The sequence below is a fragment of the Leptonychotes weddellii genome, chromosome 10 (genome assembly GCF_054177405.1).
Source record: "Leptonychotes weddellii isolate Sample4059 chromosome 10, ASM5417740v2, whole genome shotgun sequence".
NCBI lineage: Eukaryota > Metazoa > Chordata > Mammalia > Carnivora > Phocidae > Leptonychotes > Leptonychotes weddellii.
Genome location: NC_138378.1, coordinates 52,257,702 through 52,278,212, shown reverse-complemented (window position 1 = coordinate 52,278,212; position 20,511 = coordinate 52,257,702). Strand labels below are relative to the sequence as shown.

The 20,511-nt window shown below is 40.5% G+C and overlaps 1 protein-coding gene across 1 annotated transcript in view; it reads right to left on the bottom strand.

Annotated features, from left to right (window-relative positions):
- Positions 1–20,511, bottom strand: part of CRACDL (CRACD like) — a 135,105-nt gene that overhangs the window by 37,808 nt on the left and 76,786 nt on the right. The window contains exons 2-4 of the mRNA XM_081832240.1: positions 17,797–17,876; positions 6,770–6,938; positions 3,314–3,368 (exon numbers count right to left, since the gene is read on the bottom strand). Of these exons, the coding sequence (XP_081688366.1) occupies positions 3,314–3,368; positions 6,770–6,938; positions 17,797–17,866 (294 nt within the window). The 5' untranslated portion in view covers positions 17,867–17,876. The remainder of the gene's footprint in view (positions 1–3,313; positions 3,369–6,769; positions 6,939–17,796; positions 17,877–20,511) is intronic.

Below are 20,511 nucleotides of genomic sequence, written 5' to 3'. Positions count from 1 at the left end.
TGTGGGCAAACATGCCGTTCCTCATTGGGCTAGAGGTCGTGTCTGCATAGCAGGCTGAGGGCCTGCCTGACGGAGGCATCCTTGCAAGGTGGTCCAAAACACGCATCCAGAGGGTGGGTTTGAAATGAGAACTGCAAATCTGTGAAGCCGTGCCCTGTTTTCATCACCTACTATGAATGAGCTGTGTAATCCAGCCTATGTGCCTAGGCCCTGGAGTACAGATGGTGGGTCCTTCTGTCATCCCCATCCCGGCCACTGCCCCAGCCCTGAGCTCGAGACTCCAATTAGGAACTGAACCCACAGGACATTCACAAAATGTCCTAAGAGGATGTGGGAGTTAAGTTGTCAGATTTTCCTAGCAGCAGTGGCTGCCTGAACAATAGGTGGAAGGAGATGATGGAAACCCGATGATGAAGGAAGGAAAGCCTGCTCCCACAGGCACTGTGCATCTGTGCTCTATACTCCCCCACCCGCACGCCGCCCCAGGCATCCTGTCCTCTGCGAGGCATTAGGAACTCTTACGGGTGGTCCCGCTCCACTGCAGATCACGTTGTGTTGGTTAATAATGTTTGCAACTTCCTCCTAGCTCACAGTAGTGAGTCTGCAAGTGGGGAATCCACAGGCTCCCAAAAGAATGTGTCCTCACTCTTCTGGGAGAGCATGAAGCCAAGTGAAAGAACCCAGCAGGCCCACACTGTCAACGGCAGCTCCTGTTACAAAGATCACACGCACACCTGTCTCTCCCTCCTACAGTGGGCAGCCCATGGCCACTCCCTTTGAAAACCATAACCACTGCCCCAACGCCTCCACTCTAGGTGTTAAGTAGGAGTTGAGACAGCATGAAAAGGCCTCTGCAAAGATACACTGGCAAAAACACAGAAGGTCATATGCTCAGGGACATTCACTACGTTTACAGAAGGAAAAGACCACCAACAACCCAAATGGCCCTCAGTAGGTACCTGCATAAACCACGGAACATCATCTAATGGAGACTCTGCAGGTGACCATGTGGGTAAGGGAGCACATGACTGCACCGAGTGGAAAATGAAGCAGAGTGCAGAACAATGCTTATGGCGTATTAGCGTTATGTGCGGAAGGAGGGTATGAATATAGGTGAACATATGTGAAGAGGTATGTTGTTTGCTTACAGTTTAAAACATAAAAATAGAAGGATAAGCAACAAATGAATAAAAATAGTTTCCATTGGGGAGAAGGACAAAACGAGATTGGGAGACAGGGCGCCAAGGCATTTACTTACACATTCACAATTTTGTCTTTGAAACTATGTAAATATTTTGTATAGTTAAAAGACAAAGTCAAACAAAAAGGGAAATAAGAGAATCTCTAAAACTAGAAAACAAACAGAAACAAACGAGCCTAATTTTATACTGTGTTGTTGGCATAACTGCACAGAGAAAAGAATGATTTCAAGTGATTTTAACCCAACATCTAAGTGATTTTTTTTTTTTTTTGAGAGAGAGAGAGGGGAAAGAGGGGAAGAGGGGGAGAGGGAGACAATCTTAAGCAAGCTCCACACCCAGCATGGAGCCCAACAAGGGGCTTGATCTCACAACCCGAGATCATGACCTGAGCTGATATAAAGAGTTGGATGTTTAACTGACTGAGCCACCCAGGTGCCCCCAAAATGAGTTCTGGCTCTACATTCATAATAGGATAAACTCCAAGAACAAACAAACCAATCAAAGATATGAAATTACACTCAGTAGTCTTACTGGTAGCAGTACTGATTTTTAAAAATAGTACACAACAATCTTTATAGAACATAACCTCTATGTGGGAGATCAGGGTAATGAGATTATAAGTATATTATATGAAGAAGAAAATGAGTAATTTTGTTAATATCACTAGGAATTAAGATTCCTAGCATAAGAGAACAGTGAATTCAAATAATCAAAGTAAAAATTTTGTCTTAAGTTTGAACTGGAAATATCAGTGAGTTATTTTTCTCTTAAAAAATAAAATGTATTTTTTAGTCCCTAATCTACTGAAGAAGTCTAGAAGCAATGACAACCAGCTAGCAATCATCACCCTTAGCAGCCAGACTGTGTTCTCTGAAAACCACTTCATACTAAAAGGAACCGGGGGGCGCCTGGGTGGCTCAGTTGGTTAAGCCACTGCCTTCGGCTCAGGTCATGATCCTGGACTCCCGGGATCGAGTCCCGCATCGGGCTCCCTGCTCGGCGGGGAGCCTGCTTCTCCCTCTGACCCTCCCCCCTCTCATGTGCTTTCTCTCTCTCATTCAATAAATAAATAAAATCTTTAAAAAAAAAATAAATAAAAGGAACTGGGCCCATGTGAAGAGGTGGCTGATCGTAGGTCTAGGACAGGAAATGTACAAAATAAAGCTGGGATAGAAATCCCATTGTACAAGAAAGCAAGGAAGATTTCAAAGACAAATGGGGTCATGTCTAAAGAACTCGGGAGCTAATCTGAAGTGACTCCCAATAGTGTAAGATGAGGCGCTATGAGCATAAAAATGAATAAAGACTGTCATGGGCTAAAGCAAATCAAATATATAAAAATCCATGCATTCACAATGATATATACTAAAAAAAAAAAAAAAAAACCAGAAAAGAAAAAGAAAAACTCATTGGTCAGTATTGGAAGTTAGGGTACCAGCTAGGGTACCAGATTGTTACTCTGAAGGTTGATTGGTAAAAGGAGAACCAGGCATTATTCTGCCTTTCCTGGACATCTCGCATATTAGAGAAAGTAAGGAATTGAGGAAGGAAAGGTCTTCATGTAAGAATTCCAGCTAACACATGCAGAATGAGTGATACAATTAGAAAAACCACCATTTTGCAATAAAATAATGGATCTAGGCAATGATCATCAGCAGGTGTTGAAATCATTAGGCGAAGGTCTGTGGAGGTATCACACTGAGAGAGACCCCTTGAACCCACTGCTCAGTCTTAGTGTCATGAGAAGTGGGACAACCAGATGGCATGTGCCTCATGAGGTGATGTGAGAGTAAGTACCCAGTACCATCTGAACCTAAATCTAATTAAATATCCAGATCCATCTAACACTTTACAAGAGATTCAGAGACTATAAAAATGAGTTCAGTCATACCAAGAGAAAGCAAATCCAGAATGTGGGATATTTGGCAGAGACAATAACCCTGTTTTTTCCATCAGATCAATGACATGAAACAAAGTGGGGTGGGTGGGGAGGGGGAAGGAAAATCATTATAGATTAAGAGACTTAAAAAGCATAACAACACAGACACAATAAATGGGTGTCAGCCTTTTAAACCCCCAGGGTCCCATGTGGTTTGCCAGCATTAATGTACCTTGGCAAATGGAACTCTTTTGCCCATCGTGATGGATGAGAAGTTGCTGCAGAATCTAGAAGGCACACAGACTCTCAAAGGCACTAAAAAGTGCCCCTAAGATTTTGTCCCTCATATAGTCAGTTAATTTATAACGAAGAAGCCAAAAATATACAATGAGGAAAGGACAGTCTCTTCAATAAATGGTGCTGGAAAAACTGGATAGCCATGAGCAAAAGAATGACACTGAACCCTATCTTACACTATAAAAAAAAAATGAAAATGGACTAAAGACTTGCACATAAGACCCAAAACCATAAAACTCCTAGAAGAAAACATATGTAGTAAGAAACCTTGACACTGGTCTTGGCAATAATTTCTTGAAAGCAAAGGCATCAAAAGCAAAAATAAAAAGTGAGACTATATCAAATTTAAAAGCTTCTGCACAGCAAAGGAAACCATCAACAAAATGAAAAGAAAACCTAAAGAATGGGAGAAAATATTTGCAAATCATATATCTGATAAGGGGTTAATATCCAAAATATATAAAGGACTCATATAAATCAGTAGCAAGAAAAAAAACAATCTGATTCAAAAATGTGCAGAGGAATTAAATAGACATTTTTCCAAAGAAGACATACAAATGGCTAACAGACACATGAAAAGATGCTCAACATCACTCCTAATCAGGGAAATGCAAATCTCACACCTGTTAGAATGGCTATCATCAAAGTGATAAGAGATAAGTGTTGGGGAGAATGTGGAGAAGAGAAACTTTTCTGCTCCGTTGGTGGGAATGTAAGTTGGTGCAGTCACTGAAGAGAACAGCATGGAGGCTCCTCGAAAAATTAAAAATAGAACTATCATAGGATCCAGCAATTCTACTTCTGGGTGTTTATCCAAAGGAAATGAAAATAAGATTTTTTTTTTTTTTTAGATACAATGTTTTTTTGTTTTGTTTTGTTTTTAAGATTTTTTATTATTTATCTGAGAGAGAGAGGGATAGAGCACAAGCAGGGGGAGCAGCAGAGAGGGAGAAGCAGGCTCCCCGCTGAGCAGGGAGCCCGATGCGGGGCTCGATCCCAGGACCCTGGGATCATGACCTGAGCCGAAGGCAGACGCCCAACCGACTGAGCCACCCAGGCGCCCCGAAAATAGGATCTTGAAGAGGTATCTGCCTTCCTATATTCACTGCAGCATTATTCACAGTAGCCAAAATATGGAAATAATCCAAATGTCTATCAACAGATGAATGGATACAGAAGATGTAGTATGAATGTGTGTGTGTGTGTGGGTGTGTGTGTGTGTATGTACGTAGGATATTATCCTGTGGTTTGTGACAACATGGATGAGCCCCAAGGGTGTCACACTAAGTGAAACAAACAAGAAAGAGAAAGATAAAAACTATATGATCTCACTTATATGCAGAATCTAAGAAAGTCAAACTCCCAGAACAGAGTAGACGGTGGTTACTAGGGGCTGTAGGGTGGGGGAAATGGTACAAAGTCCAGTCATAAGATGAAGAAGTTAAGGAGATCGACAGCACAGTTTATAGCACAGTCTTACAGCTAATACTCTTGTATTACATACTTGGAAATTAAGAGACTAGATCTTAAATATTCTCACCTTAAAAAATAAATAGTAATTAGGTGACATGATGCAGGTGTTAGCTCTAGGGTAGTAATCAATTTTTAATATATATGTGTATTAAATCAACATGTTATATGTCTTAAACTTCCACAATGTTATATATCAATTTTCTTCCAATAAAGTTGGGGGAGGAAAAGATCTTGTCTCATCCTCTGTGCTGCTCTCTAAAAGCAATGCACTTCCTGGGCCTCATCAGACCCCACCCTTAAGTTTCTTAGCCCAGCATCGCTCCAGCAAAGATTTTTTTTTTTAAGATTTTATTTATTATTTATTTGAGAGAGCGAGCGAGCACAGCAGGGGTAGGAGCAGAGGGAGAGAGAGAAGCAGACTCTCCGCTGAGCAGGGAGCCCGACCTCGAGATCATGACCTGAGCCGAAGGCAGCCACTTAACCGGCTGAGCCACCCAGGCACCCCTTCAGCAAACTTTTACCAGTAATTGAGGACCTGGTCCCTGCCAGGTGCTGAGAACATAAAGAAAAAAAGGAAACTGTCCCCACTGTCGATGGGCTCCAGGGACAAAGAGGAAACACAAGTGGACCGGTCATCTCTCACACACATACAGACACACACACCCCGTTCCCCCCTCTGCTGTGATCCTGTTCTCTGTTTGGAAGGGCCACTGTATGTTCTGGTCAGAGATAGGGTGTGGGTGGGAGTGAGTGTTATAATTTCCCTGGGGCTGGTCCAGTGAAGACATTGAATAATTAGCAATATTATCACGATAATGTCTTGTTCCCCCAGAATTTGGAGCACACTGCCTCAAAAAACGCGTGCACCACCTGTCCTCCCAGCTCTTCATGAAGTATAATGTGGGTCCTTCCTGCTCCCTGCCAGCACCAGGAAAGAAAAACAAAAACAAAAACCCTCAAAGAAAAAACCTGAATCTTTCCGCTTCAGTCATTTGGTGCCACCAAGTGGTCAATGTAATTTCTACTCCTCTAAAAACAGGCGAGCAGCCTGGGGAGGAAGGAGGGGACCGGACAGCATCACAGGGATGCTGAAGCTTGTGACCCCATCCCAGCGAGGTCTACTCCCCAGTCCCAAGGGTCATTATATCTTCTGTGGAATTTTATTCCCAAACTAAAACAAACTATGTTTGTTGCATGGCAACAAATCTGGGTTTTTTTTCCCCTTTTATTCACAGATGTAACTTCTGGAATCACTGAAGCATGCATAATGTAACTATATTTTGGTGAAGTACAAGTTATAGAAATAAGGATTACTTCACACTAGATTTCCCCAAGTTTTCATACCTATTGGTTCTGTTGTAGCCAACAAGATTTTTGGATGATTTTTCCAAGATTTAACAGCAAGAAGACTTCCCCCACCCCTCTCTCCTTCTAATGGAAAATCTTATTAGATAACTCAAAGTTTAGGCTTAGAGAGATGCATTTTCCTGGTATAATATCTACGTCCTCAAAAGAGTGCTCAGTCAAATAAAATCATGGCTTGTATCCTAACCTTGCAGCTTTCAGTTGCAGGGCAATGGACAAGTTCTCCAAAATTTCTCTAAAGCTTGGTTTGCTCATTTATAAGACAGTAGCTCTGACCTCCTCCCCCACAGTGATTGTAGACTTTTAATAAACACAGCACTTGGCACGTAGCAGGTACCTGATAATGTTTTCCCACAACTTTCTCCATCCCTATGTATGAAAAGACAGAAAATACAACTTCTTTGGAGGAATCCCCAGTGGAATTCCCTAGGAGGGAAAGAGGCTCAGAAATCCAGCCAGTTACCAGGACAATGAGACAGAGTATTTGGGTCCTCCTGTGCCCCCACCTGCTTACTGGGGCATAGGAGCCTGGAGGATGGGCGGGGCAACTTACTCAAGCTCATCTTCTGAGTCATAGCCCACTGGCCCCGACTCGATGGCAATCACTTCACTCTTCCCCTGACTCTGTTTCCAAGTGCTATTTCCTGTGGCAGGCGGCGATTCCTTTCTCTTCTTTTTCCCGAAGAACTTCTTAAATGTCTTGAACTTGGACTTTTTCTTTCCTATGCAGAAAGAACGCATGTGAGCACTTGCTGAGCATGTGTGAGAGGTGTGCACCATGCATCCATTATTTGCTCCTGCAAGTCCCTTTCCCACACAGAAGACCGTTTTGGCACATCTGAAAAAATTGATCCCACAACCCCGTGATCATGACCTGAGTGGAAATCAAGACTCGGACGCTTCACCGACTGAGCCCCCCAGGCGCCCCTGCATGCTTCTTTTTTTAATTGCTGAGTAATAGTCCATTGTACGAACGAGAGCAAGTTTTAATATCTAAAATATACATAGCGGATAGCAGAAAGTCCTGGGGAGGTAAAGGCCATGTGTAACTCAAATTATTTTTCCGAATAATCCTCAACTGCTTCATTTCTCATGAATGTGTGCACCAAGGACAATCAGAGGAGACCCAAGCTCATGGTGCTCGCTGGCATGCTAGACGCCAGGAGGAGCTAACAACTTTTGGTGGAAAAGAAAACGTCAAATGGTGGTGGCACCACTGATCCCCCACCCCCCGCCATGCTTCCTGGATTTTGAGAATTTATGACACTTTGAAACATTTTGTGATCTCTTCTCTGATGCTTCCTTTATTCTCACCCACAAATTCTATCATGCTCAGGATCCTGTGACGTCACATGAGCAGCTCAGAGAACTTCGTTCCTTTTCTTCTGAATATTTATGAGAACTAACAACAGAAGGATGTAACAGCAGAGATCATCAGGATACTAACATATCCTGAACATTTGTTAAAACAATTTATTAGTTTTATAAGTAAACAATTTTGTGGGCTTTTTTTAAAAAAAAAAAATGTTACCTGAGAGAGACAGCAGAACGAGAGAGAGAGAGCGAACGAGTGAGCACGAGCAGGGGAGAAGGATAGAGGGAAAGGGAGAAGCAGACTCTCCGCGGAGCAGGGAGCCCGATGCGGGGCTTGATCCCAGAACCCTGGGATCATGACCTGAGTTGAAGGCAGACGTTTAACCGACTGAGCCACCCAGGTGCCCCAAGCTGACTTCCTTTTTTAAAAAAACACAGTATCTTTATATTTATATGAATGTCCCCTTGGGAAGTTTACATGATCTTGCCTTAATGTGGAGAATTACTTTAGATTACTCTAGCTGGGGGTCCTTATATTACCTTAGGTGGGGCAGATCCCTGCATAAGGGGAAATCAGTCCTATAACTCAGTTTTCTTAGCTTCTAGTGGAAGTTTCCTTACCTTAACAATCACAAAATGTTTATGTTGCTAACTGATGGTTCTCAATAAGAGTTTATTATTTGGAAAGACTCTTAAGAATTTTCTGCATTTGCCAGGATACCATCTGGCCTTTGCCTAGCTGACACACAAGTTTGCATCCCTGAAGGTCTGAACACACATGCAGCCTCACCGCCCTCTGTGGTCAGAGATGCTGTTTCTGGGTTAATGAACAAGAGTGGCTACGAAGACCCCGAGGGTAACCGCTGAACACTCCTGTCTGAACTGCAACTGGTCAGCCAGCCAGCCAACGAGCCAGCCACTGGGGCCTGTCCTTGTTAGATCTGTTCACCTGCTAGGCTGTTAAATTCAATTTATTTAATGGTCACAGGAACTATTTGGATCTTTTCCTTCTCGAATCTGTTTTATGAAGTTATGTTTTTCTAGGAATTTGCCTATTTTTCCAAATTTTCAAATTTACTGGCATACAGTTATTAAGAATATCCTCGTATTGTTTTAGCATCCGCACCCCCTGTAATAAAGCCCCCTTCCTCAGCTCTGATATTATTTGTGCCTCCTCATTTTCCCTTGATCAGTTGTACCAGAGATCAATTAATTTTATTTGCCTTTAAAAAAAGTTGGGCGCCTGCGTGGCTCAGTTGGTTAAGCGACTGCCTTCGGCTCAGGTCATGATCCTGGAGTCCCGGGATCGAGTCCCGCATCGGGCTCCCTGCTCGGCAGGGAGTCTGCTTCTCCCTCTGACCCTCCCCCGTCTCACGTGCTCTCTCTCTCTCATTCTCTCTCTCAAATAAATAAATAAAATCTTTAAAAAAAAATAAAAATAAAAAAGTTGGCTTTTTAAATTCTCTTTGTTGAATGTGATTTATCTTTTTTTCATTGTATTAATTTCTGTTCTAATCGTTATCCTTTCCTTCCTCCTACTTCAGATTTACTGTGCTATCTTTTTAAACTTCTCGAGATGAATACTTGGCTAATTACTTTTTAGGCTTTTTGTTTGTTTTTATAGTACACACATTTAAGGCAATACATTTCCCCCTAAATCTCTTTTAGCTGCATCCACATGTTTTGATACACTTTTATTGTTGTTTGGTTGAAATATTTTCTAATTTCCATTATAATACCTTCTTAGACCTAAAGGTTATTTAGATAAGTAGATCTTAATTTCCAAGCACTTGGAGATTTTCTTAGTATCTTTCTGTTATTGATTTCCAGCTTAAGTGCACTGTGGTCAGAGAGTATATGGGTGATTTGAAACCATTCAAATGTGTTGAGATTTGCTTTACAGCTTACCATAAATTTGTAAATGTCCCCAGTGTGCTTGACAATAAAAATAATCCACTCTGACTGCAGATTTTATTTATTTTTATTTAATTGTCAATTTTTCCTCTACAAATTTTAACATTACAATGGTGCAGAGAAAGGTACAATTATTATCTTGCTGGGGAATTGAACCTTTTGTGAAAGGGCACTCTTTATCTTTAGTGATGCTTTTTGCCTTAAATTTTATTTTGACTGCTTTTGATATACCTACTGATATTCCTTTTTCCTAGTGTTTACAAGATGTGTGTTTTTCTATCCTTTCACTTCTAACTTTTCTGAATCCTTCTATCTAGGACTTAAGAGCTTTAGAAATCTAATCTGATGATCTTTAACTTCTAACTGGAAAAATTAATGTAATTAGTCTACTTAAACTTACTGTAATTACTGCAACGTTAATAAAAAAGTCTGCATCTTATATACTTTTCTTTAACCTCTTTTTCTTGTTGTCTTTTGGATTAGCTGACTTTTAAAAGTTATTCCATTCTTCCCACCTCGAGTTTGTAAACTATGCCTTTAATCTGTTTTTTCAGTAATTACCCTAGAAATTATACTATGCATTCTATTATAGGACAAAACAAGGAACTTAGAATACTATAATCCTATTTAAATGCCCTATTGTTGTCATTCTTTGAAAGACCCAAAAGATATTCTTCCGTGTTCATTTAGATGTATCTGCTTGTTTCTCACTTTCCCTGCTTGTCATTCCTTCTTGTGTTCCAGACCTTCCATCTAGGGCAATTTTCCTTTAGAATCTGCTTTGGGAGGGTCTGCCGATGACAAATTCAGTTTCTGTTCGCCTGAAAATGCCTTTATACACCTCCTTCATTCCTACAGTATATTTTTCCTAGGTATAACTTTCTAGGTTGGCAGTTATTTTTTCTAAGTTATTCTTTCAATAATACTGAAAAAGCTATTTCACTGTTTTGTGGTTTCTGCTGTGTAGTCCAGAAGTCAGTCGTCAGCTTATGCTCCTTTGAAGATCATCTTTTTTTCTCAGACTGATTTTCATTTTGTCTTTGATTTTCTATATTTTCAGCGTATATGGATTTCCTTTTATTTATCCTTCTTGGGGTTCACTTGATTTCTTATATCTGTGGATCAGGTCATCTTTCGTTAAATCTGTTCCAGAAAAGTAACTGCTACTCTCTCCTCTCTTGAGACTGTGCTCATGCGTATGTTCTACCCTTCCATTTATCTCTATGCCTCTTCTCTTCTGTACCTCCCATCATTTTACCATTCGATGCTACATTCTGTATACTTTCTCATAACTGATCTATCTTGAGCCGATAGAATCTGCTGTTAAACTCATCCACTGAATTTCTAATTGTAACAGTTATACTTATTTCTAAAAAACCCATTTGATCGTTTTCAAATATGGTATATCATTTTTTAAAAAGTTATTTTAGAAATTACATAGTAAACTGGAGTGCCTGGGTGGCTCAGTTGGTTAAGCGTCCCACTCTTGATTTTGGCTTGGGTCATGATGTCAGGGTCGTGAGTTTGAGCCCCATGTTGGGCAATGTGCTGGGTGAGGAGCCTGCTGGGGATTCTTTCTCTCCCTCTCCCTCTTTCCTCTTCCCTCTCTAGAAAAAAAAAAATACATAGTAAAATTTGCTTTTTTGGGTACAGATAGACCTACATAATCACCTCAAGATACAGAACTATACCACTACCCTTCATGCTGTCCTTTTGTAGCCAAATCCATCTTGTCTTTAATCCCTAGAAATCACTGATAGCTTCTCTGTTCCTATAGTTGTACCTTTTCCAGAATGTCATATAGATGGATTCATACAGTATGTTCTTTTGATTCTGGGTTCTTTCACTCAGCACAATGCATTAGAGACTCATCCATAGTGTTAGTCCATCAGTAATTTGTTCCTTATTACTGCTGAGTACAATTCCATTGTAGGGATAGACCACTTTATTTAAACATGGAGCAAATCGAAGGACATTTGGATTCGTTTCAGTTTTCGGCAACTATGAATAAAGTTGTTACAGGTTTCCTTTTTTTTTTGAGAGAGAGAGAGTGAGTGAGTAGGGGGATGGGGAGAGGTCCAGAAAAGGGAGAGGGAGAGGGAAAGAGATAATCTCAAGTAGACTCCACAATGAGTGCCGAGCCAGACACTGCGGCTTGTTCTCACCACCCTGAGATCATGACCTGAGCCGAAATCAAGACTAGGAGGCTTAACCAACTGAGCCACCCAGGTGCCCCTTGTTAAAGGTTTCTGTGTAGAGGGGTGCCTGGGTGGCTCAGTTGTTAAGCATCTGCCTTCAGCTCAGGTCATGATTCCGGGGTCCCGGGATCGAGCCCCACATTGGGCTTCCTGCTTCGGCGGGAAGCCTGCCTTCTTGCTCTCCCACTCCCCTTGCTTGTGTTCCCTCTCGCTATCTCTCTCTGTCAAATAAATAAATAAAATCTTCAAAAAAAATAAAAAAGGTTTCTGTGTAAACGTAAGTTTTCATTTCTCTTAGGTAAATACCTAGGAGCAGGACTGCTGGGTCATGGACTAAGGGTATATTTAATTTTACAAGAAACTGCTGAAATATTTTCAAAAGTGGCTGTACCATTATGCATTCCCAACAGCAATATGAGGACTCAACTGCCCTGCATCCTCCCAGCACCTGCTATTGTCGGGTGCGGTGTTGTTTCTGTTCTGCCATTCTAACAGGTGTACAGTAATATATCATTGTAGTTTTAACTTGCATTAACTAATGTTGAGCACTTTTTCATGAGCTGATTTGCCATCTGTATATCTTCTGAGGTAAAGCATCTTTTAAAACCTTTGCCTATTTTTTATTCGGGTTGTTTGTTTTCCTACTGTTGAATTTTGAGAGTTCTAAATACAAGTCCCTTATCATGGGTGATTTACAAATACTGCCTCCCAGGCTGTGACTTCTTTTTTCATTTTCTTAACAGGGTCTTTCACAGAGAAAAATTTTTAAATTTTAATGAAGTCCAAATTAGGGACTGAGGTGTCCCATCTCAGAACTCTATGTAATTCTAGGTCATAAACATTTTCTGTTTTCTTTGTAAGGTTTCATAGTGTTACATTTATGCCTAGGATATATTTTAAGTTAATTTTTGTATCATCTGTGATGTATAGGTCAAAGTTCTTTTTTTTTTTCCATAGGAATGTTCGATTTGTTCTAGCACCATTTGTTGAAAAGACAACCCTCTCTCCATTGAATCACTGCTCCATCTTTGTCAAAGACCAACTGACCATATTTGTCTGTATGGGTCTATTTTTAGCCTCTGTTCTACCTGTACACATCCATCCCTTCATCAGTACCGCACTTGGCTTCATTATTGTAGCTTTACAGTAAGTCTTGAAATCAGGTAATATGAGTCCTCCAATTTTGTTCTTTGTCAAAATTGTTTTCACTATTCTAGTTCTCTTGCTTTTTCATGTAAATTTTGGGATCAGCTTGTCAATGCTAGAAAAATATCTTGGTGGGATTTTGATTGTTTCATCTTTATTCCCCTCCTCCTTCCCATCCCTGCCAGATTATTTCAAAGCAAATCCTCCCAGATACTATTATCACTTCATCCGTACGGATCTGGCTTCTTCCTAAATAAAAAAAATCTTTGACTCGTCATGGAAATCAAATAAATGATCACCGGTCACTATTCTTGCTACAGAATACTGAACCGTATCCAGCCTTCCCCAGCAGACGTATACGCAGTATACTCTACCCCACATACATTAACACACCATTCTGCAGCTCAGTTTGGGGGAGAACTGACATTGTAGCAACACTGAGTCTGCCAATCTATAAATGTGGTTTTAGTCTGTTCAGGCTGCTCTAATAAAGTACCACGGACTGGGTGGCTTATGAATAACAGAAATTCATTTCTCACTGCTCTGGAGGCGAGAAGCTTGAGATCAGGGAACCAGCATGGTGGGGTTTTGCAGGGAGCCCTCTTAAAGGTTGTTGACTGAAACTTCTTGCTGTTCCCTCACATGGCAGAAAGCAAGCAAGCAGCTCTCTGGTCTCTTCTGATAAGGGCACTAATTCCATTCATGAGGGCTCCATGCTCATGACCTAATCATCTGCCAAAGGTCCCACCTCCTAATATCATCACATGGTGGGGTTAGGACGTTAACATATGAGCTTTGGGGGGAAATCAGATATTCAGTCCATAACGCATAATATATCACTCCATGTATTTAGGTCTTTGTTGATCTAAGCAACTTTTTTTTTTAATTTTTCAGTATATAGATCCTGCATATATTTTGCTAGATACATACCAATGTATTTTATTTGTGCTATTGTAAATGGTACTTTTAAAAATTTAATTTTTCAATTGTTCACTGCTAGTTATGCAGAAATACAATCGATATTTGTGTTTTGACCTTGCATCTAGCAGTCTTGCTAAACTTAAGAGATAGATCTAAGTACTTTTTTGATATTTTGTTTAATCATGACATCTGCAAATATAGTTTTATTTCTTCCTTTCATCTGTATCCCTTTTATTTCTCTCTCTTGCCTTTGAGCACTGGCTGGGTGCTAGGACACCTTTTATAAAAGTTTCTGGTTCCTTCCAGATACTTTCAAACTTTCTTTAATTATCTTCAAACATACTGTGCACAATTGTGTTATAGCATATACCTGATTGTTTTGATATTTGATACCTTGTGTGTCTGTTTCTCTTGTTTCTGCTCTATATTAGTTTGCTAGGGCTACTGTAACCAAGTACCAAAAACTGAGCAGCTTCAACAACAGAGTTGTATTGTCTCTCATTTCTGGAGGTTAGAAGTCTGAGATCAAGGTGTTGTTGGCATGGTTACTTCCTTCAAAGGGCTGTGACAGGGAAATCTCTTTCATATCCTCTAACTTCTGGTAGTTTGCTGGCTATTGTTGGCATTCCCTGGCTTGTAGATGATATCACCCTGATCTGACTTCATCTTCATAAGGTGTTCTCCCTGTGTGTGTGTCTATGTCCATATTTCTCCTTTTTATAAGGGCATCAGTCATAGTAGATTAGGGGCTCGCCAAATTCCGGTATGACCGTCTCTTAACTAATTATATCTGCAATGACCCAATTTCCAAATAAGGTCATATTCTGAGGCACTGGGGATTAGGACTTCAAAATATGACTTTTGGGGAGACAAAATTAAACCCCTAACATGTTGGTTCTCATTCATGGTGCCCTACTGCTTTATATGCTTGGTCAACACTGACTATATATTTGTCATGGAGCTAAAAATATTTTCTTTAATAATTTGAAGTCTAGATAGAAGGCAGCTTTCTTTAGAGAAGATTGTTTGATTCTATTAGGTACCTACGGTCCTATCCAGTCTAGGAATACTATTATTCCTAGTATCTCAGCCAAGTTCAAGGGCTGAGATTCTCTAAATTACCCAAGTGATACAAACTCAAGCTACAAATCTATAAAGGGTTGACTTACCCCTGGTTCACACTTACTCAGATTTTATTGCTCCTTGGGCTCCCAACTTATTGTCAGGAGGATCTTCTATTAGACATCCCACCTTGAACAGACCTGTACTTTGATATCTTACCCATTGCCTCCTCTACCACTCCATGAAGACATGAAAATGAATTTTCTAAAGTTCTAAGATTGGTAAACAATCTGAGGGCAAAAGTGGCTTCTATGCTAATTTATCTCTCTGGATTACCATTTCTCTCTTTTTTAAAAGATTTTATTTATTTATTTGACAGAGAGAGACACAGCGAGAGAGGGAACACAAGCAGAGGGAGTGGGAAAGGGAGAAGGAGGCTCTCCGCTGAGCAGGGAGCTGGATGCAGGGGTTAATCCCGGGACCCTGGGACCATGACCTGAGCTGAAGGCAGATGCTTAATGACTGAGCCACCCAGGCACCCCACTATATCTCTTTCAATTCTGGTCTTCTTACTTCTTACTTTTAAAAAGATTTTTCCTTTCTAGAATTTTTTTTTATCCGTTTTTTTCATCATGGTAAGTGTACTCTTTCATCCCCATCCCCTATCTCCCCCATTCCCCCCAGCCACCTCCCCTCTGGTACCCATCAATTTGTTCTCTATAGTTAAGAATCTTTCTTGGTTTGTCTCTCTCTCTTTTTTTCCCCCTTTGTTCATTTGTTTTGTTTCTTAAATTCCACAAATGAGTGAGATCATATGGTATTTGTCTTTGATTTATTTTGCTTACCATTATACTTTCTAACTCTATCCATGTTGTTGCAAATGGCAAGATTTCATTCTTTTTTATGGCTGAGTAATATTCCTGTGTGTGTGTGTGTGCGTGTGTGCATGTGTGTGTGTATCACATCTTCTTTATCCATTCATCAATTGATGGACACTTGGGCTGCTCCCATAGTTTGGCTATTGCAAAAAATGCTGCAATAAACATAGGGGTGCATGTATCCCTTTGAATTAAGGGATAAGTTAATGTTTTTATATTTTGAGGATAAATACCAGTAGTGTGATTCCTGGATCATAGGATAGTTCTATTTTTAATTTTTTGAGGAACCTCCATACTGTTTTCCACAGTGGCTGCAGTAGTTTGCATTCCCACTAATAGCTCACAAGGGCTCCTTTTTCTCCACATCTTCACCAACACTTGTTGTTTCTTATGGTTTTGATTTTAGCCATTCTGACAGGTACAAGGTGATATCTCATTATAGTTTTGATTTGCATATCGCTGATGATAAGTGATGTTTAGCATCTTTTCATGTGTCTGTTGGCCATCTAGATGTCTTCTTTAAACAGAAGTCCAAAATCAGATATCAGAAATATCTGTTCATGTCTTCTGCCCATTTTTAACTGGATTATTTGTTTTTGGGGTAATGAGTTCTTTATATATTTTGGATACTAACTCCTTACTGGATATGTCATTCACAAATATCTTCTACTCAGTAGGTTGTCTTTTAGTTTTGTTGATTGTTTCCTTCGCTGTGCAGAAGCTTTTTATTTTGATGTAGTCCCAATAGTTTATTTTTGCTTTTATTTCCCTTGCCTAGGGAGACATATCTACAAAAATGTTGCTATGGCCAATGTCAGAGAGATTACTGTCTGTGCCCTCTGATAGGACTTTTATGGTTTCAGGTCTCACATTTTATTCATTTTCAGTTTATTTTTGTATATAGTAAAAGAAAGTGGTCCAGTTTCATTCTTTTGCATGTGGCTGTCCAGTTTTCCCAACACCATTTGTTGAAGCTTATCTAGAATTTTAAATTTTAGGAAAGTAGTTGATGTGAATAACTTAGTTCACTATTCGGAAAAAAAGAATACTTAGTTTCTCTCTTTCATTTTAAAAACTGATTCTTCATGGTAACCTCTGTAAGTATCCAAAAATAGTGTTTTTGGAAGCTGTTTCAGACTAATGAAATACTTCCTCAAAGAGTATTTTGTTGTTTAAAATCAGTAATAATTCAATATCCTGTAATATGAGAAATTTTGAAATTCCATTTTCTCTCAGGTTTAATTTTTAAAATCTCACCTTGTATTTGGGCTTATTTGGTATCTATCAAAATGTAACAGAGGAAAAGTAATTCTAATATGGGATAATAAGGAAAATCTGTAATATATGAAATAGAATCTTTAATGAAATTAGTATCTGAAGCTAAGGGTTAGCATCTAGGATTTAATACTACTGGAAGTTGTTCCTCCTGAACTATATCAAAGAAAATAATTACTGGCATTTTAACTTTAAACAAGACAGTGATGGAGACCTTTGTTACTGAAATAAAGGGGGTATAAATGGCTACTCTAGGAAAAAGGTACGTAGTCCAGAGATTGGTGTTTTTTAATGCCAATTTTACAACTCTATCAAGACACAAATAGCAATCGATGGATAACAGTGAACTCAATCACATAATTGGGTAACTCTTAGAACATGTAATGAGATGATGAGTCATGGGCCTGGAGTTTAGCTCAGTAAGCAGTATAATGAAGGTCTCTGAAGGAGAACAAAAGCCATAAAAGAGATCAAAGGCTCTATCTTGATAATATTATTTCTTCTGCATGATCAGGCTATCTCATACTTTTTCCAACCTCCTACTGATCCTCTGGATGTTCTTAGGTGATAAATGACTCCATTGCTTTCAAGTCAAGTAAACATGGGGACAGATTTACCTCTAGGAATGAGTAAAATGACTTTAAAACCCCCTGTTTTTGACAGCGAAGCAAAGGGGTACTGCCCTGAGTGGCCTTACGTCATCTGGATGTGCTCTCTCATCACAGTATGAAGGGCATGGGCGTATTTGAACATACTGTGAACTGAAACCCACCCTCCACACACAACCCCAAAGGCTTGGCTCCATCAGCCCCTCTCCCTGTCCCGCAAGCAGACACAGGCTCTTCCCAATGCAGGCGAAGTGAAGGCCTTACCTGTGCTGTCTTCCCCAAGGCCTTCTGCAGCTTCCCGAAGCTTAATATCCATCACCCTTGTGGAAATCATGTCCAGCTCACTAAAATCAGATGGAAATTCATGTTAAAAGGGACATGCTTAACGGAAGGTAACATTGAGTGAAATGGCTTTGCTGGCTGCTTTTTGCCCATGACTTCACCTGCACACACCCCACCAAAGAGAGATGCCAGGGCAGAGTACAGGGCAGCACAGGCCTAACACACGTCCACTGCTCAAGATTAGGGCCACACAGGCGTTTATCTAATCACTGACCACAGCAATTTCATGGAAATCAATGAACTGGAACAAAAATGCTACACTAATTTATACAACACAGATTTGTTTCCTTTCTTTCAAAAAAGTGTTTTCAGAAATTATGTTTTTCTCATGGGTGAAATAAAGGGTATTAAAAGTACACTTATGGGTGGGAGGAGCAAGATGGCGGAGGAATAGGGACCTAAATGTCGTCTGGTCCCAGGAATTCAGCTGGATAGGGATCAAACCATTCTGAAAACCTACGAACTCAACAGGAGATAGAAGAAAAGAATAGCAACAACTCTCTGAACAGAAAAGCGACCACTTTCTGGAAGGTAGGACGTGCGGAAAAGTGAATCCAAGGCAATATTCAGGAGGATAGTCGGCGGGGGAGGGGGCCTCTGTCAGCTGCTACTGGCAAGTGATAGAGCAGCGGAGCACAAAATCGGAACTTTTAGAAATCGGCTCCGCTGAGGGATGTCAATCCAGTGGCTAAGCGGGGGGTGGAACCTTCACTGAGGCAGTGTGGTCTCAGGATTCTCGGGGTCACAGAGAGACCACGGGTGCCTGAGTGCGGCAGAGCTCCCAGGTATCAGAGCAGGGAAGCCGGCTGCAGAGACGGAGCCCAGGCGCGGGCTCTCAGCTCAGGGTTGCCATAGACCATGATCCGCGGCACAGTCGGGCCACTGCTTCTCCAGCAGGGACCCAACAAGTGGCAGATCCGGGGAGACTCCCCTTCCTCCCCTGCGAGGAGCGGCGCGGGAGCGCACCGCACGGATCTGCTGGGTTTGGAGACTCCACCCAGGGTCGTGTGCCAGAGATAGAAACGCTCAGGACTGGGTGAGCACAGAGGGAGGCCAGAGACCAGGGAGACGGAAGTGATTGACTGCTTTTCTCTGGGGGCTCACTGAGGAGCAGGGCCCTGAGTTCTCAGCTTCTCCGGGAGGGAGACTGGGAGGCCACCGTTTTCACTCTCGTCCTCCAACGCTGTACGGAAAGCTTGCAGGGAACAAAAGCTCCTGAGAGCAAACCCTATCAGATTACTTAGCCCGGACCGGGCAAGGGTGGGACAATTCCACCTCCGGCAAAGATGTTTGGGAACCACGGCAATAGGCCCCTCCCCTAGAAGATCAGCAAGAACTGCCAGCCAAGACCAAGTTTACCCATCAATGAAAACAGCAGAACTCCAGCGCTAGGGGAATAATGCACATAGAATCCATGGCTTTTTTCCCATGATTCTTTAGTCTTTCAAAGTTAATTTTTTTTAACTTTTTTCTTTTTTTTGAATTTTTCTTTTTCCCTTCTTCAACCAACATCTTATCAATCCCTTTTTTAAAAAATCTTTTTTATTTTTCATTTTTAGAGTCATATTCTATCCCTTCATAGTAGTTAACCGTATTTTTGGTATATATATATAAGTTGTTCTCTCTTTAAAATTTTGGGATACAGTTTCTTCTATCAGACCAAAATATACCCTAAACCACTAGTATGGCTTTGTTCTAGTCTCCTGCCTGATCACATTCTCTTCCCCCCCTTTTTTTTAAATCCTCTTCTTTCTTTTTTCAACCAACTTCTTATCAATTCCTTTTATAAAATCTTTTATAATTTCCATCTTTACAGTCATATTCCATCCCTTGATTGTATTTACCCTTATTTTTGTACATATATAAGTTTTTCTTTCTTTAAAATTTTGGGAGGCAATTTCTCCTAACAAACCAAAATATGCCCAAAATCTAGTGTGTGGCACTGATCTATACACCAGCCTAATCATATTTGATCATATTCTGTTTTTTTGTTTGTTTGTTTTTATCTTTTCTTTCTTTTCTTTTTTCTTTCTTTCCCTTTCTTTTCCCCTGGGTTCAGGTCTCTTCTGATTTGTTTAGTGTATATTTTTCTGGGGTCGTTGTTACCTAGATAGCATTTTGATCTCTCATTCATCTATTCTCCTCTGGAAAAATGACAAGATGGAAAAAATCACCTCAAAAAAAAGAACAAGAGGCAGTACTGGCTGCCAGGGACCTAATCAATATGGACATTAGTAAGATGTCGGAACTAGAGTTCAGAATGATGATTTTAAAGATACTAGCTGGGCTTGAAAAAAGCATGGAAGATATTAGAGAAACCCTTTCTGGAGAAATAAAAGGACTAAAACCTAACCAAGTCAAAATCAAAAAGGCTATTAATGAGGTGCAATCAAAAATAGAGGCTCTAACTGCTAGGATAAATGAGGCCGAACAGAGAATTAGTGATATAGAAGACCAAATGGTGGAAAATAAAGAAGCTGAGAAAAAGAGAGATAAACAACTACAGGATCATGAGGGCAGAATTCGAGAGATAAGTGATACCATAAGACGAAACACTATTAGAATAATTGGGATCCCAGAAGAAGAAAGAGAGAGGGGGGCAGAAGGTATATTGGAGCAAATTATAGCCTAATTTGG